Source organism: Somniosus microcephalus, chromosome 6 (genome assembly GCF_052327205.1).
Source record: "Somniosus microcephalus isolate GS21.2 chromosome 6, FLI_Smic_1.0, whole genome shotgun sequence".
In the NCBI taxonomy this organism is placed as follows: Eukaryota; Metazoa; Chordata; class Chondrichthyes; order Squaliformes; family Somniosidae; genus Somniosus; species Somniosus microcephalus.
The window spans coordinates 260,086,902-260,105,707 of record NC_140992.1 but is presented as its reverse complement, the minus strand read 5'-3'; the positions used below and the strand labels follow the sequence as shown (position 1 = coordinate 260,105,707).

The following is an 18,806-nucleotide window of genomic DNA, read 5'->3' as shown; positions in this document are numbered from 1 at the left end:
TTGAGTACCCGTCCAGGGATGCTATCCGGTCCAGCAGCCTTTCGTGTGTTCACTCCGCGTAGAACACCCCTTACGTCGGAGGTCGACAGAGTGAGCACCTGGTCTTCCGGGGGTGGCAAGGCTTTGGTAGCCGGCTCCCTGTTGTCCCTTTCGAAGCGAGCGTAGAAGTTGTTAAGCTCCTCCGGAAGGGAGGCATCGCTAACCGGGGGGCTGGTGTTTTTGCTCTTGTAGTCAGTGATGGACTGGATGCCTTGCCACATGCGCCGGGGGTCCGAGTTGTTGTGGAAATGATCCTCTATCCGCAGTGTCTGTTTCCTTTTGGCAGTCCTGATACCCTTTTTTAGGTTGGTCCTAGCTGCACTGTAAGCCGCCGCGTCGCCAGATTTAAATGCTGCGTCGTGTGCTTTCAACAGCGAGCAGACCTCTCCGTTCATCCAGGGTTTCTGGTTGGGGTATGTCCTGATATTTTTACGGGTCGTGATGACCTCGACGCAACTGTTAATGTAGAATAGCACTGTGGATGCGTATTCCTTGATGTCATTATGGGCAAACATGCCCCAATCAGTGCGTTCGAAGCAATCCTGAAGCTCCGAGACTGCCCCCTCTGGCCATACTTTCACTGATCTCACTGATGTTCTCACTCTTTTGATGAGCGGTTTGTATGCCGGGGCTAGAAACAGGGAGAGGTGGTCAGACTTCCCAAGGTGGGGGCAGGGAATGGCCTTATAAGCGTCTACAATGCTTGTGTAGACTTGATCCAGTGTATTCTCCCCTCTTGTGGGGCAGGAAACATTCTGGTGGAATTTCGGTAGTACAGTTTTTAGGTTTATGTGATTGAAGTCCCCCGCGACGATAAAAGCTCCGTCTGGGTGCGCAGTTTGTTGTTCGCTGATGGCCCTGTAGAGGTCCTTCAGTGCTAGTTTGGCATTAGCGTGTGGTGGGATGTAGACCGCAGTGATGATAACAGCCGTGAATTCCCGAGGCAGGTAGAAGGGTCTGCACCTTACCATGAGGAATTCCAAATCAGCCGAGCAGGATCTATCGATTATGTCCGTGTTAGTGCACCAGGCATTGTTAGTGTAAATGCACAAACCGCCTCCCTTGCTCTTACCGGAGTCTGCAGTTCTGTCGGCGCGGAAGACCATGCGTCCTTCTAGTTGGATGGTGGTGTCAGGGATGCCGTTGTTCAGCCAGGTCTCTGTGAAGATCATGGCGCAGCATTCCTTTGTCCTTTTCTGTGAGGAGAGATCAAGTTTGATCTCATCCATTTTATTTTCTAGTGACCTGACGTTGGCCAGGAAAATACTTGGGAGGGAGGGTTTGTGTGGGGCCCTCTTCAGCCTATTTTGGATTCCGGCCCTCTTACCCCACTTCTGCTTGCGTTCTCTGCGCGGTCTGCGCCGACTTCCGGCTGGGGAAGGACGCCACGCTGGTCCCGGGGGTCGGGCGATGTCGGGAGGCAGATCGATGGCGCCGAGTGTGAGCCGCACGCAGTCGGCCCCGATGTCGAGGAGCATCTACCGGCTGTACAGTAGGTCTGCCCTCAATTCCCGTATCAGCAGAGTCCAGAAGAGACTCAGAAAGAGGGTGAAAACGCTCAGTCTCAGGAGAGACAAAGCCGCTGCGTCCGTGCGCGCCGCCATTTTTTTTTTTTTCCAAAATGAGACGAGATGGTGATAGGACTAGTGGAGACAAAAGATGGCTCTAGATTAGGTGTGACATGCGCTGGCAGAATGAGAGACAGCTGCCATGTGGGAGAGAGAAAAAGGGGGGGGGAAAGGGCCAAAACAAAGGTGTGGATAAAAAATAAGTAAAAATGTAATGGGGGCCGAGGTTATGATCTGAAATTGTTCAACTCGATATTGAGTCCGGAAGGCTGTAAAGTGCCTAATCAGAAGATGAGGTGCTGTTCCTCGAGCTTACGCTGAACTTCCGTGGAACAATGCAAGAGCCCGAGTACAGTGAGGTCTGAGTGGGAATGGGGCGGTGAATTAAAATGACAGGCGACCGGAAGTTCGGGGTCATCCTTACGGACTGAGATGTATTGGGAGTCAGTCTCTAATGAAACTATCTAAAAATCGCCATCACTACTACATTAACCGAGCAAGCAAAATGAGTCATCAATACTCTCATAATAAGCTACCAGCCCTCACGATCACTCATCCAGAGATGCTTGTTCACTGTTACACACACATGCATCCTATAACTGTTCACTCTTTCACACACACACACGTACTCACTCACTGTTCACTCTTTCACACACGTGCTCATACACATGAATCCTCACTCACCGTTTTGCCATAAAACTGCCTTTCCTGATTGACTTGATCACGCAGATTCAGTCACGCCCTCGGCTAGTGTCCTGCTCCACACCAAAAGAACATTCTTTTCAGATTGCGTAACCTTTGTTGACAGGGTTCCTCCTCAGTGCCGATACTCCATGGGGATTGAAAAGAAGCCCCAGCGTCAGTCCCAGAATAGACTGTAAACACCGACTCCAGTGTTTCTATACGGACACATAGCAAGAGGATCCCCTCGGACTGTGTTACCCCAGGGTGGGCAAATTAGCCAAATGCAGGGCTCCACAGAGAATCCTATAGAAGAAGACATTTTAAAACCTGAAATAAAGCCAGGATTGCTCTCTGAGTAAATACTTAACACTGACAGTGTTCACTCATGGAGTTACCTGCGTCCGCTAAGAACTATATGGAAAAAAACTGATTCCCAGGATCGTCACTTCTGCCACCCTGTGAGTGCCCCCCCCCTCCCCCACCCCCCCCATTCAAAATGTGGGCAAACTGCAGCTGTGTATTCATCTCCGCCACAGTCTGATGCTATTTTTCAGACAGCGCATGGTGCAGCGATCAGCGTGAAAGCCAAGACGAGCTGGGCTAGAAGCGTGCGAGAGCAATTTTTTGATTGTTTTTCTGAAATTGGAAGGCGGAAGATGCAAGAATATAGGGTCTGAATTCCTCAGCCCCAGCCGTGCTCTTGCAGCTCAGATATTCTGGTGGGATCCGGGAATGCTACTCAGAGTCCTGTTGTTCAGGAAGTTCCACTGCTCCAAATGTCAGAGGGAGTGGGGCCAAGAGGAGGGAAAACCAATTGCTGCCACAACAACAACAACCTGTATTTATATAGCGCCTTTAACATAGTAAAATGACCCAAGGCGCTTCACTGGAGTGTTATAAGACAAAAAATTGCTGGGAATTTTCTTGGCCCTGATCTCCCTACCATTGAAAATAAAGAAAGACTTGCATTTATATGGCGCCTTTCATGACCTCAGGATGCCCCAAAGCGCTTTACAGCCAATGAAGTAGTTTTGAAGTGTGGTCACTGTTGTAATGTAGGATATGCGGCAGCCAATTTGCGCTCAGCAAGCTTCCACAAACAATAATGTGGTGATGAACTGATAAACTTTTTTTTTTAGTGATGTTGGTTGTAGGATTAAATATTGGCCAGGACTCCGAGGAGAACTCCCCTGCTCTTTTTTGAAATAGCGCCATGGGATCTTTTATGTCCACCTGAGAGAGCAGACGGGGCCTCAGTTTATGTCCCATCCGAAATATGGCACCTCCAACAGTGCAGCACTCCCTCAGTGCTGCACTGGGAGTGTTGGCCTGGATTTTGTGCTCAAGTTTCTGGAGTGGGACTTGAACCCACAACCCTCTGACTCTGAGGTGAGAGTGCTACCCACACCTTGACTCCAGAGTGAACACGTCTGCTCAGCGGTGGAAGTGGACACCAATGTTCCCTTTAAGCTGCGTGGCCGTGCAGCGCTTTAGAACCTCCTGCGCAGCCGGCTCACTGGCTTTTCAGTACAAAAAACCCTGCGTGCGTGGTATTTTGAATGGGCCGCGCACCCAAAAAATAAAATTAAAGCAAACATTGGTGGCGACCACCAGCTTTCCTGGTCTGGAGATCCATTAAAAAAACAGCAGCATACTGATTCCTCTCAGCCTCTTTTTAAAAATAAATAAATTGCAGTCTTTAAAAAAAAAAAATGATCCTGCCTTGTGATGCTGGCCGCGAAATGAGTGACTTATCGGTGTCGTTTTTCCCATCCACCCCCCACTTTGGTAGGAACCCATAGTGTCGTGGGCACCAACCACTGGCACGTGAACTTACGAACCCTGTCCTCAGCGGGTGAGATATGAAGATCAGTGCCGCCTGCTCCACTGTAGTTCCACCGGTGTAGTGGAGCTGAGGATTTTCAGCTTCCCCCCCTCAATATATACTGTTTATATCAAAAGAGCGCCAGTCCTTTCATTCAACCGTTATAATAACACCACAACAGTTACTTATCGGCCACTGCCTCCACTACTACAGTGCTGTTTTGCACAGTTGTGAAATGGTACTCTTTATTTTAAATATGATGAAGTAAGTGAGAGCTGGGGTCTCACCCCTGGGGTCACCACTGCCTTTCTTCCGCCGCATTCCCAGGCAACGGAAGCCTTCTCCTCTTTGTCAGATTTTCCGTGTTTCCGCCCACCCCTCCTCTGCTATTCTGCAGACCCATCTTTTGTTTCTACAATATAAACAGAAAATGCTGGAAATACTCAGCTGGTCAGGTAGCACCGGTGGAGAGAGAAACAGAGTTAACGTTTCAGGTCTGTGACCTTTTTCTTCTTTCACCGCCCCCCCCCCCCCTTTCCCTGCCTCTGCACTTACTTACATCTCTAACTTTTGCCAGTTCTGACGAAGGGTCATCGACCTGAAACGTTAACCCTGTTTCTCTCTCTCCACAGATGCTGCCTGACCTGCTGAGTATTTCCAGCATTTTCTGTTTAGATTTCCGATTTCCAGCTTCCGCAGTATTTTGCGTTGTGTATTTTTGTTTCTGCACTTGTCTTATTATCACCTCCCTTTTTCCTTGCACCATCATCGCTTTTGTCATTTGATCCCTCCTGCCCTCCACCCTATCACAGTCCTCTCCCTGCCTCTGCACTTGCTTAAAACCTGTTTCAACAGAACTGGAAGAAGTTAGAGATGTAAGGTCAACGACCTGAAATGTTGGGCTGGATTTTGTGAATGGAGGTGAGTTGGAGGCGAGACTGCTGCTTGTCATGTCAATGTCCCGCCTCCATCCTTGCCTGACCAATCAGAGGGATTTTCCCTTGATTGAGCTTGTTAAGCCCGCCCTGAGGGCTCAGCAGGCCAATTAGGGAGGAAGTCACTGACAGATCACGTCAACTTCAGACGTGCTATCTGTCAAGACTTCTTGAAAGAAGAAATAACAGCGTTTGACAGCTCTGTGAAGCTGTCAAACACTGCCATTCTCTTTAGTTTGATGAGTCTTTGTGGTGAGGACTCATCAAACCTTTCAACTTTGTAAATTTCACATGTCTGTAAGATCGGAGGATCCAACAGCCATTATGTGAAATTGACGAGGAGAATATCGGCTCGCCCCATCCAGCGTGGCTAAAGGCTGTAGAAAGAAAACAAGGTAAGGGCACACTTTTTTAAACTTATCACTCACCTTACATACTTACCACTCCACACTTGCACCCATCACTCACCTCTACACCTTACTTCCAGGTGCCTCCGACCAGCGCAGACCTCCTCCACCCCGGCGGGGTACTCCGAGGTCGGGAAGCCTTCACCTGTGAAGGTAAAATGGCACTAATCCTTTTTTCTGCCTGTTAACTACCTGTTAACAGGCAGTTAAAAAGATTAAATGCCTTTCCCGCCCCCCAGGAGATGGGACCCGAAGTTGCACATCTTCCCGCCTCCTGGCAAAAGGGCACGGAGGCGAGATGGGGGCGGGTTTGCCATCCGCCCCCACTTTCTCCGATTTTACCGGCTGTCCCGCTTCCATGCCCGCCTCCCCGGGGCTTGGAAAACCCAGCCCGTTAACTCTGTTTCTCTCTCAACAGATGCTGTCTGACCTGCTGAGTTTTTCCAGCATTTTCTTTTTGAGAGAGAGATGTGTTACTCACACTGGGGACAGACGTCCTCTGTGTACTTTGTACAGCAAAATCGTAATGTGTTGAAAATAAACTGCTTTACTTCTCCATTAAAATTGTGAGCGAAGAAACTTGATATGAACATATTAGGCATTCATACGGGGATAGTCTCAGAGCACAATTCAAGACCTTGGTGTTTATGACTGTTTAGTGAACAATGTTTTGTAGAATAACAGCAGAAAGTGCTGGAAACACTCATCAGGTCAGGCAGCATCGAGGAGAGAGAAACAGTCAACGTTTCGGGTCAAACCCTTCGTCAGAATTGGAAAAGGTTCGGGAGGAGGGGAGGAAAGAACAAAGGGAAGGTCTGTGACAGGCTGGAAGGCAGGAGAGATTGACTGACGGGAGGAATGATGGTGCAAGTCAAAAGGAGAGGTAATGGGACAAGTTAAGAAACAAAAGATGGCTCGAGATGATGTGTGGATGATGGTGGCAGCAACATTAACAGCTACCACGTGAGGAAACAAGAGGGAAAAAAATATATTAAGAAATACAGGGGCCAATTTATAGGCTGAAATTGTTGAACTCGATGTTAAGTCCAGAAGGCTGCAATGTGCTAATCGAAAGATGAGGTGCTGTTCCTTGAGCTTACGTTGAGCTTCGTTGGAACAGTGTAAGAGGCCGAGGATGGAGAGATAAGAGTGGGAGTGGAGGGGAGAATTTTTCCCTTCTAATGTTTTGTAGATTCCACTTCAAAAAATAATCAAATCTTTTGAAGGATTATTGATTAAATTTAAAACTGCACCAAATTTTCCATAGCTCATTTTGATCAGCATAAAATATAATAAAAATATCAAAGTTTAGTAGTTTTATTCAGATAATGTAGCTTGTTAAGGATTGGCATATTGCGCCATACATTTTAGAATAATATACTTTCTAATCATGACAGTGAATACTTGTGTAAAGGGACATACTTGTATATAAAGTGTTTACCCCTGCATGTATCTTGAAACAGCAGGTTTCAAAACCAAATGGTAAAGCAGGGACTGGTTCTGAAATAAAATGGGTCACAATCTATTTTAATAAGAACATTAGAATTAGGAGCAGGAGTAGGCTATACGGCCCCTCGAGCCTGCTCCGCCATTCAATAAGATTATGGCTGATCTTCAACCTCAACTCCACTTTCTCGTCCGATCCCCATATCCCTTGATTCCCCTAGAGTCCAAAAATCTATTTATCTCAGCCTTGAATATACTCAACGACTCAGTACCCACAGCACTTTCGGGTAGAGAATTCCAAAGATTCACAACCCTCTGAGTGAAGAAATTCCTCCTCATCTCAGTCTTAAACGGCCGACCCCTTATCCTGAGACTTGGCCCCCTAATACTCTCCAGCCAGGGCAAACAACCTCTCAGCATCTACCCTGTCAATTCCCCCTCAGAATCTTACATGTTTCAATGAGATCACCTCTAAACTCTTCTAAACTCCAGAGAGTTTAAACCTGAAAGGTATAAACCTCTGTGCTAACGTTAGCAGATGTGCTCCATGGGGGTCCCTTGGTCAGTAGAGTACTTCCGTGTGAAAGTTCAGGGTTCAAATGCATGACTCCTGGGCTGCATGGTGGAGTCCGTCAGTAGGGAATATTCTGAGAGTTGCTCTTGTGGGACACGTACAGGAGTGAGTACTTTACATGTAAGCGCTGATCCCAAGGCTAATCCCCTCCCTTTAAGTTTTAACAATGCACAGTCACCTTTGCACACGTTACATGATAGATCAGGAGATTGTATCCGGAAAGATGCAAAAGGCATTTAATGCCCAAAGGATTAGTCCAGCCAACTGTGTCTGGTTCCTGTACACGCCAAGCCATTCATAGAACGCCTCACGTCTGTGACCTTTCCTTATGTGTGAGCCCGGGCAATGAGTGTTGTGAGTCTGCTTGTCCAGAGGAAATCGCAGTTGAACCTGATCCAGCCTTCACTGATACCCACGCACATGTGTCTTTCATAGGAGTCACTGGCTGGCAAATGGCAATAGACACTCTGGGCTGTGCTTTTTAAACCCCCCCCCCCCTCGGCCCCTTTTACCCAGGAATGCTGAGGCCAATTGAAACGCCTAAAGTGCTGTCTCATCTGTGATTAGCAAACAAAGTGCAGACTGGGAATCGAAGCCAGTGGCGGGCTCTGGTCTGTAAGGCTCAGTACCACACCACACTATGCAGTGCATCAAGCTTCTTGTGGATGGACTTGCACTTGCTGTAGAGTACAGGCTAGGATTTGGAATGCTCTGCCTGATAGGGTGGCGGATACAGATTCAACAGTAGCCTTCAAAAGGGAATTGGATAAATACTTGAAGGAGAAAAAATTGCAGGGCTGTGGGGAAAGAGCGGGGGAGTGGGACTAACTGGATTGCTCTTCGAAAGAGCCGGCGCAGACTCGATGGGCCGAATGGCCTCCTCCTGTGCTGTACCATTCTATGATTCTATGATTCTGTGAGTGTGCTGATAAGCTGAATTTATTAAATATATTCAAGAAGGAGTTAGATATATTTCTTAAGGCTAAAGGGATCAAGGGGTATGGGGAGAAAGCAGGGACAGGGTACTGAATTTGGATGATCAGCCATGATCTCATTGAATGGCGGAGCAGGCTCGAGGGGCCAAATGGCCTACTCCTGCTCCTATCTTCTATGTTTACTGGTATGCTTGAGCTCGCTGTTAGCCATGAGGCTAGGATTAAGAAAATGGATTCTTGATTTAATAATGACATTTTCTTCTCTTGCTAGGTTTTAGATGGTCTCTACCTTGGAAATATTAGAGGTAAGTGCAGTTATCACTTGTTAAATATATAGTCCTGTTATCAAAATGAGTTGAAATTGCATTAACGTCTCATGAAATTTTTTTTCCCGCCATTTGAACAAAGCCATCACCTGTTTTCAAATATAATGGCCGGTACCTATGTTGGCAGACAATAGAATTTCATGTCATCAAAGTTTACAGCACAGAAAGAGGCCATTTGGCCCATTATGTCTGAGCCAGCCGTTTAATAGAGCCGTCCGAAACCAATACCGCTGCCCAGCTCTCTTCCGACAGCCTTGTGCCTTCCTCTGCTTCAAGTAGTTGTCCAATTTTTCCCTTACAAGATGCAATAGTCTCTGCTTCAGCCACTACCTGTGCCAAAGTATTCCATATTCCAACAACCCGCCGTGGAAAGACATTTCTCCGAACCGCTTCCCTCACTCTCAGTGACACTTCTGAACTGATGACTCCCCCCCTCCCCCGTCGCTGACTCCTCAACTAGAGGAAATCAGAACGCACTTGTTACTAATGTCGATTTCAACCCCCTGAAGTTTAATTTCCATTCATAATGTGTATCGAGTATCATAGTGAATCCTTTCTAACTTTGTTGGTATGAGTACAGAAAGTGCCCTCTGGAAATGTTACCGTTGGGTTAAAATAATACTTTTTATACAAGTTGCAACAATTCAGTTCTCCTTCCCGGAGCGCTACCATTCAATATCACGGTGATACGTGCAACAGCGCCGCGGTATTACAGGCCTCCCGCCCCTGATTAAAGGGGAGGGGCCCAGCGCAGCGCACATCGGGGCCCTGCTGGACCACCGATCGCGGCCGGCACCCCGCATGAGGAAGCGGAAGGGGGCAGCTGCTGACAGGCGGCCCAAAATTAAAGGCCGCCCGGCGCCTGCCCTTTAATTTGCGCGGCCGCAAAAACGCCACCCTGACCCTGTTGGACAATTTGTCCAGCGGTAGGTCAGGGGCGCGAGCGGGGCGCTACCGGCTACTGCCGCCGCTAACCTCCCGCTGAATTTTGCGGGAGGTGTTGGCGGCACCGCACCCAGGCGTTAGGGGCTTTCCGCTCCATTAGTGCCCCACCCGGGGCGCTAACGGGAGGCGCAAAGCGACCCAATTTTTCCCCAATACCTGTACTTAGATTTAGCGTAAAGCTTCCGGCACTCTGACCCCAGTAGGTGCCTTAGGCCCAGATTTGCATAGTACAATTGTGCATTGTCTATCAGTGCCACATGAGAGGCAGTTTTATGTGGTGGGTCTGCCCACTAGGAACTGGATTGAGACAGTTCCCGTGTCACTGAGATTATATCCCGCGCTACTGAGATTATATCCCGTGTGAAGGGGTTTGATAGAATAGACGTAGAGAAGATGTTTCCACTTGTGGGGGAGTCCAAAACTAGGGGCCATAAACAATGTTCCCTGCAAGCTGCACCTTGTTCCCCGTGGCCTATTTCTTTTACTGCGCGGTCCCTTCAAATTTCTGTGCATGCACAGTACTTACAATGGAAAAGCCGGTGAGCGGCATGCAGTTTAGAGGGAACATTGGCCATAAATATAAGATAGTCACTAATAAACCCAATAAGGAGTTCAGGCGAAACTTCTTTACTCAGGGAGTGTTGAGAATGTGGAACTCGCTACCGCAGGGAGTGGTTGAGGCGAATAGCATCGATGCATTTAAGGGAAGCTAGATAAGTATATGAGAGAGAAAGGAATAGAAGGATATGCTGATAGGGTGAGATGAAGTAAGGTGGGAGGAGGCTCGTGTGGAGCATAAACACAGGCATATAAATTGTGCTGTAAATTCTATGTAATACTGTGTCACTACACACAACGCCAATTTACTTGTCTTATCTTTCAAATCTTTTCCAATGCTTAAAGGTTAGTGGGGTGACAAAGACTGGGCAGTTCGTTAACCACAATTAAAGGTTTTTAAAAAAATTAGTTTATGGGATGTAGGAGTTGCTGGCAAGACCAGCATTTATTGCCCATCCCTAATTGCCCTTGAGAAGGCGGTGGTGAGCTGCTTTCTTGAACCGCTGCAGTCCGTGTGGGGAAGATCCTCCCACAGTGCTGTTAGGGACGGAGTTCCAGAATTTTGACCCAGCGGCCGATATATTTCCAAGTCAGGATGGTGTGTGACTTGGAGGGGAACTTGGAGGTTTATATGCCTATTACTTCTCACGTGGCAAGTTCCCAGTCTCCATTTCAGGGAAGCGCTAAGCCAATAGACAGAGGTGGCCTTTGGGTTTTCAGACACCCCTCCTTGTGAGAATCACTGACTGGAGGGGTGGGGAGTCTTTGAATAGTTTCCATTGCTGCAAAAAAAATGTTGCCATGAATTTTGCAAGCAACATGACATGAGGGAGAAATCTAATGCAATGCATTTCATGGTAGAAAAAGGTTATTGCGGCTACCTTACTTGCTGTGGGCTATCTTTCGCAAACTCGTCAATCAAAGGTGAACACTGCAAATCCTGCCAGATCCCTCTTGTGATAGAGGCTTGAGCTAAACCATGAAGACTTGGTCGCCTTATCTGAGGAAGGATGTTCTTGCCATGGAAGGAGTCCAGTGAAGATTCACCAGACTGATACCTGGGATGGCAGGAATGACGTATGAAGAGAGATTGGGTCGATTAGGCTTATATTCGCTAGAGTTTAGAAGAATGAGAGGGGATCTCATTGAAACTTATAAAATTCTAACAGGACTAGACAGACTAGATGCAGGAAGGATGTTCCCGATGGTCGGGGAGTCCAGAACCAGGGGTCACAGTCTAAGGACAAGGGGTAAGCCATTTAGGACTGAGATGAGGAGGAATTTCTTCACCCAGAGAGTGGTGAACCTGTGGAATTCTCTACCACACAAGGCAGTTGAGGCCAATTCATTAAATATATTCAAGAAGGAGTTATATATATTTCTTAAGGCTAAAGGGATCAAGGGATATGGGGAGAAAGCAGGGACAGGGTACTGAATTTGGATGATCAGCCATGATCTCATTAAATGGCGGAACAGGCTCGAGGGGCCAAATGGCCTACTCCTGCTCCTATCTTCTATGTTTCTATGTAAGACGGAACTGATTGTGATGGACCAAAGGCAATTTCTTTTACAATTATAAGCTTTGAATCGCTGCTTTTTTGGCCGCTGCCACGGTCACGGGAGCTGCCAGTGTGACGGTCGTGCTAAGTTACGAGGCTCCTGGGCGAAGCGGGATTTGCAGAGGCCTGGGAGATGCTCACCTCACATGGTGGAATAGTGAGTGAGCTGGTGAGGGGAACCTCAAAGAAAGGTTATTGGCAAAAGAACCAGAGGCGACATGAGGAAAACATTTACTTTTACTCTAATACAAAAGCAAAATACTGCGGATGCTGGAAATCTGAAATAAAAACAGAAAATGCTGGAAATACTCAGCAGGTCAGGCAGCATCTGTGGAGAGAGAAACAGAGTTAACGTTTCAGGTCGATGACCCTTCGTCAGAGCTGGAAAAAGCTGGAGATCAAACAGGTTTTTAAGCAAGTGCAGGGGCAGGGAAAGGGGGGAGGGGAGGAAAGAACAAAAGGAAAGGTCTGTGATAGGATGGAAGGCAGGAGAGATTAAGAGATGGTGCAAGGCAAAAGGAGATGGTAATGGGACAAGTTAAGAAACAAAAACTGGCTCTAGATGAAGTGTAAATGGCAGAATGAAAGACAGCTGCCATGTGGGGGAGAGATAAAAAAATATATAATAAATAAAATAAATGGAAAAAAAAAGGAATGGGGCAGAGGTTATCGTCTGAAATTGTTGAACTCTATGTTGAGTCCAGAAGGATGTAAAGTACCTAATCGAAAGATGAGGTGCTGTTCGTCGAGCTTACGTCGAGCTTCATTGGAACAGTGTAAGAGGGTGAGGGCTGAGTGGGAGTGGAGGGGAGAATTAAAGTGACAGGTGATCGGAAGCTCGGGGTCACCCTTACAGACTGAACGGAGGTGTTCCGCAAAACGGTCACCCAATCTGCGTTTGGTCTCCCCAATGTAGAGGAGACCGCATTGTGAGCAGCAAATACAGTATATTAATTTGTAAGATGCTGTTTCATCTGGAAGGAGTGTTTGGGGCCCTGGATAGTGGGAAGGGTGGAGGTAAAAGGGCATGTGTTGCATCTCCTGCGCTTGCATGGGAAGGTGCCGGGCGAAGGGGAAGGGGTGTTGGGGGTGATTGAGGAGTGGACCAGGGTGTTGTGGAGTGAGCGGTCCCTTCGGAATGCTGAAAGGGGAGGTGAGGGGAAGATGTGTTTGGTGGTGGGATCACGCTGGAGGTGGCGGAAATGGCGGAGGATGATCCGTTGAATGTGGAGGCTGGTGGGGTGAAAGGTGAGGACAAGGGGAACCCTATCGTGGTTCCGGGAGGGAGAGGCAGGGGTGAGGGCAGAAGTGCGGGAGATAGAACGGACACGGTCGAGGGCCGTGTCAACCACAGTAGAGGAGAATCCTCGGTTGAGGAAAAAGGAAGACGTCGGAAGCACTGGTATGGAAGGTGACATCATCAGAGCAGATGCGGCGGAGATGGAGAAACTGGGAGAATGGAATTGAGTCCTTACAGGAAGCGGGGTGGGAGGAAGTTTAGTCCAGGTAGCTGTGGGAGTCAGTGGGCTTGTAGTGAATGTTTGTCAATAGCCTATCCCCAGAGATGGAGACAGAGAAGTCGAGGAAGGGAAGGGAAGAGTCGGAGATGGACCATGTGAAGGTGAGGGAAGGTTGGAAATTGGAAGCAAAGTGAATGAAATTTTCTAGTTCAGGGCGAGAGCAGGAAACAGCACCAATACAGTCATCAATGTACCGGAAAAAGAGGTGAGGGAGGGGACCTGAGTAGGACTGGAACAAAGAATGTTCCACATATCCCATGAAAAGGCAGGCATAGCTGGAACCCATGCGGGTTCCCATAGCAACACCTGTAATTTGGAGGAAGTGAGTGGAGTCAAAGGAGAAGTTGTTCAATGTGAGAACAAGTTCAGCCAGACGGAGGAGGGTGGTGGTGGATGGGGACTGGTTGGGCCTCTGTTCAAGGAAGAAGCGGAGCACCCTCAGGCCATCCTGGTGGAGGATGGAGGTGTAGAGGGATTGGATGTCCATAGTGAAAAGGAGACGGTTGGGGCCAGGAAACTGGAAACTGTTAAAGTGACGAAGGGCGTCGGAAGAGTTGCGGATGTAGGTGGGAAGAGACTGGACAAGGAGAGAAAAAATAGAGTCGATATAGGAAGAGATAAGTTCCGTGGGGCAAGAACAGGCTGAAACAATGGGTCTACCGGGGCAGTCCTGTTTGTGAATCTTGGGAAGGAGGTACAAGCGGGCTGTGCGGGGTTGGGGAATTATGAGGTTGGTGGCCATGTAGGGAAGATCTCCAGAGGAGGTGAGGTCAGTGACGGTCTTGGAAACGGTGGCTTGATGTTCGGTTGTGGGGTCATGGTCCAGGCGGAGGTAGGAGGAGGTGTCGGAGAGTTGGCGTTCAGCCTCCGCTAGGTAGAGGTCCGTTCGTCAAACAACAACAGCACCACCCTTGTCTGCGGGTTTAGTGACAATGTTGGGGTTGGATTTGAGAGAATGGAGTGCTGCAACTTCAGAGGGAGGTAGGTTGGAGTGAGTGAGGGGAGCAGAGAAATTGAGATGGCCGATGTCGCGGCGGCAGTTAGCAATGAAAAGATCTAGAGAGGGTAAGAGGCCAGAGGGAGGGGTCCAGGTAGAACGGGAATTCTGAAAACGGGAGAAAGGGTCAGCTGTGTGGGGGGAAGACTCCTGGCCAAAGAAGTGGGCATGGAGACGAAGGCGGCGTAAAAAGAGCTCAGCGTCGTGCCGAGCTCGAAATTAATTGAGATGGGGGCGTAAGGGGATGAAGCTCAGACCTTTGCTGAGGACTGATCATTCGGGGTCAGAGAGGGGAAGGTCAGAGGGGATGGTGAAAACACGGCAGGGGGTGAGATTGGAAGAAGCGATGGGGTCAGAGGAAAGTGAAGGGGAAGAAGGTTCCGGAGGGGTGTTGGTGTCCAAGAGTTGTTGAAGCTTGCAATCCTTGACACCTGAAAGGAAGAAAAAAAGTCTTTTGTTAAAACGCCGGATGAGGCGAAGGATGAAATGGAACTGCGGACCAGGACAGCTTTGAGATAGAGTGAGTTGGTGCTGCTGAAGAGAGAGGTCGTGAGTGTTCATGTGGCGGCGCATGGCATTCAGCGTGGATCTCAGGATATGGCGAGAGCAGTATCCCACTCCGACCTCACCGTCCTCTGCCTCTTACACTGATCCAATGAAGCTCAACGTAAGCTCGAGGAACAGCACCTCATCTTTCAATTAGGCACTTTACAGCCTTCTGGACTCAACATCGAGTTCAACAGTTTCAGACCATAACCTCGGCTCCTATTCCTTTTTTTTCTCCATTTATTTTATTTATTATATATTTTTTTTCTTCTCTCTCCCCCACATGGCAGCTGTCTTTCATTCTGCCATTTACACTTCATCTAGAGCCATCTTTTGTTTCTTAACTTGTCCCATTACCATCTCCTTTTGCCTCGCACCATCTCTTAATGTCTCTTGATCTCTCCTGCCTTCCGCCCTATCACAGACCTTCCCTTTTGTTCTTTCCTCCCCTCCCCCCTTTCCCTGCCCCTACACTTGCTTAAAAACCTGTTTGACCTCCAGCTTTTTCCAGTTCTGACAAAGGGTCGTCGACCTGAAACGTTAACTCTGTTTCACTCTCCACGGATGCTGCCTGACCGGCTGAGTATTTCCAGCATTTTCTGTATTTATTTTTACGCAGTGAGTTGTTATGATCTGGAATGCGCTGCCTGAAAGGGCGGTGGAAGCAGATTCAATAGTAACTTTCAAAGGAGAGTTGGATAAATACTTGAAGGGAAAATTTTGCAGGGCTATGAGGAACGAGTAGGGAAGTGGGACTAATTGGAGAGCTCTTTCAAAGAGCTGGCACAGGCATGATGGGCCGAATGGCCGCCTCCTGTGCTGTATCTTTCATTGATTCTATGAAAGGAGAATAATGTATTTGTTAGAACAGTGGGAGGGAAAATCTACACACCACTAACCAGAGAGCAGGGGCTTCCCTTCTATCCCTAAAGCAGGGTGGCGGGTAGAGCAATCTGCTCTTGCTCCGTATAACCGATGGCTGTCCGTAGGCCGGGATCGCCGAAATAATCCCGCAGCAGGTTCACTGTAAACAATTCAGCTCCTGATTTTATATATCAATAAAATATCTGGTTACAACAAACAGCTTTGGATCAGTTTTTGTCACCTCCCACATTCCATTGATAAATATGTCTACAATATTTATCTCTTCTGGTTGAGAGACCTCAAAAAAAAATCCGAATACAAATAGTAATTGCCTTGAAGAGAAATCTCAGTGTATACAGAACAGCAGAGGCCCTTTCCTTAGCTATATTCCACTGTCTGAAAGTTCACCACTTGCTCCGTGAGGTTTTCAGTACTTCCTGTGTGTATATTTAGTGTTATTGTGTAACTGTCAGGATTAAACGACAGGATGTTAATCAGAGCTCAACCCTTTTTGACTATACCTTACTTTTCCTTACTACTTTTCCCTTCAGCTGTCCCACTATATTCCATATATAGGAGCAGGAGAAGGCCATTCAGCCCCTCGAGCCTGTTCCGTCATTCAATTAGATCATGGCTGATCATCCAAATTCAGTACCCGGTCCCTGCCTTCTCCCCATATCCCTTGATCCCTTTAGCCTTAAGAAATATATCCAACTCCTTCTTGAATATATTTAATGTATTGGCCTCTACTGTCTCCTGTGGTAGAGAATTCCACAGGTTCACCACTCTCTGGGTGAAGAAATTCCTCCTCATTTCTGTCCTAAATGGCCTACTCCTTATCCTTAGACTGTGACCCCTGGTTCTGGACTCCCCGACCGTCGGGAACATCCTTCCTGCATCTAGTCTGTCCAGTCCTGTCAGAATTTTATAAGTTTCAATGAGATCCCCTCTCATTCTTCTAAAATCCAGCGAGTACAAGCCAAATCGACCCAGTCTCTCCTCATACGTCATTCCTGCCATCCCAGGTATCAGCCTGGTGAATCTTCGCTGAACTCCTTCCATGGCAAGAACATCCTTCCTCAGATAAGGCGACCAAAACTGCACACAATACTCAAGGTGTGGTTTCACCAAGGCCCTGTATAACTGCAGCAAGACATCCTTGTTCCTGTACTCAAACCCTCTCGCTACGAAGGCCAACATGCCATTTGCCTTCTTAACCGCCTGCTGCACCTGCATGCTTACCTTCTGCACCTGCATGCTTACCTTCAGCGACTGGTGCACAAGGACACCCAGGTCTCGTTGCACTTCCCCTTCTCCCAATCTATTGCCATTCAGATAATAAGCTGCCTTCCTGTTTTTGCCACCAGTGTGGATAAACTCGCATTTATCCACGTTATATTGCATCTGCCATGCTTTTGCCCAATCACCCAACCTGTCCAAATTATCCTGGAGTTTCTCAGCATCCTCCTCACAGCACACATGCCCACCCAGCTTTGTGTCGTCTGCAAATTTGGAGATATTACATCTAGTTCCCTTGTCTAGATCATTAATATATATTGTGAATAGTTGGGGCCCAAGGACCGATCCCTGCGGTACCCCACTAGTCCCTGCCTGCCACTCAGAAAAAGACCCGTTTATTCCAACTCTTTGCTTTCTGTCTGCCAACCAGTTCTCTATCCAAGTCAATACCTTGCCCCCAATCCCATGTGCCTTAACTTTACACGCTAATCTCTTATGCGGGACCTTATCGAAAGCCTTCTGAAAGTCCAAATACACCACATCCACTGGTTCTCCCTTATCTATTTTACCAGTTGCATCCTCAAAAAATTCCAGTAGATTAGTCAAGCATGATTTACCTTTTGTAAATCCATGTTGACTTTGTCCGATCCTGTCACTGTTTTCCAAGTGCTCTGCTATTACATCTTTTATAATGGACTCTAGCATTTTCCCCACTACCGATGTCAGGCTTACCGGTCTGTAATTCTCCGTTTTCTTTCTACCACCTTTTTTGAATAGTGGGGTAACATTAGCTACCCTCCAATCCATGGGTACTGTTCCAGAGTATCGAGTTCTGGAAGATGATCAGCAAAGCATCAACTATTTCTAGGGCCACTTCCTTAAGTACCCTAGGGTGTAGATTATCAGGCCCTGGGGATTTATCGGCCTTCAATCCCATCAATTTCCCTAACACCATTGCCCTACAAATACTGATTTCTTTCAGTTCCTCCCTTTCATCAGACCCTATGTTCCCCGACATCTCTGGGAGGTTATTTGTGTCCTCCTTTGTGAAGACAGAACCAAAGTATGTATTTAGTTGGTCTGTCATTTCTTTGTTCCCCATTATAATTCCCCTGATTCTGACTGCAAGGGACCTACGCTTGACTTCACCAATCTTTTTCTCTCAATCTATCAATCTTAGTTTTGAAATTTCCAATTGATCCCCAGCCCCAACAGCTTTTTGGAGAAGAGAGTTCCAGATTTCCACTAACCTTTGTGTGAAGAAGTGCTTCCTGACATCACCCCTGAACGGCCTAGCTCTAATTTTAAGGTTGTACCCGCTTGTCCTGGACTCCCCCACCAGAGGAAATAGTTTCTCTCCAGTGACCCTCTTAAACCCTTTCATTCTCTTAAACACCTCAATTAGATCGTCTCTTAACCTTCTATACTCAAGGGAATACAAGCCTACATTTTAGGAAGTTCCATTATTTTTGGTTCATAGCCCTGTTTTCACTGCTTTGAATGAAGAAGCATTTTTAAAATTGCCCCTTTACAGCTTGGATATTGCGACTGGCCTCGGCACCCCTGAGCTAGGCAAGTGGAGAAAAACAACATCAGCCGGGGTTCCTGCTCCCGAATACCACCACCCAGTGGCTGCTGAAAAGCTCACGCCCATGGATTGTCGGGTGAGGGCAGGGCGGCCTCAGCTGAGATGGGCCCCATGGTTAAATAGGTCCGTACGCAAATATTAGGCACTTGGGAGAGGTACCAGAGGGTGGCTGTGGCCCATGGAACCCAGCAAGAGGCGGTACCTTCAGGAGAGGAGCGGAGACAAACGAAGGAAAAAAAAAATCATTTATT

General features: G+C 47.7%; 1 protein-coding gene across 1 annotated transcript in view; it reads left to right on the top strand.

Moving 5' to 3' along the window:
• Window positions 1-18,806, top strand: part of dusp22a (dual specificity phosphatase 22a) — a 203,937-nt gene that overhangs the window by 13,830 nt on the left and 171,301 nt on the right. The window contains exon 3 of the mRNA XM_085991802.1: window positions 8,685-8,718. Coding sequence (XP_085847928.1) covers window positions 8,685-8,718 — 34 coding nt within the window. The remainder of the gene's footprint in view (window positions 1-8,684; window positions 8,719-18,806) is intronic.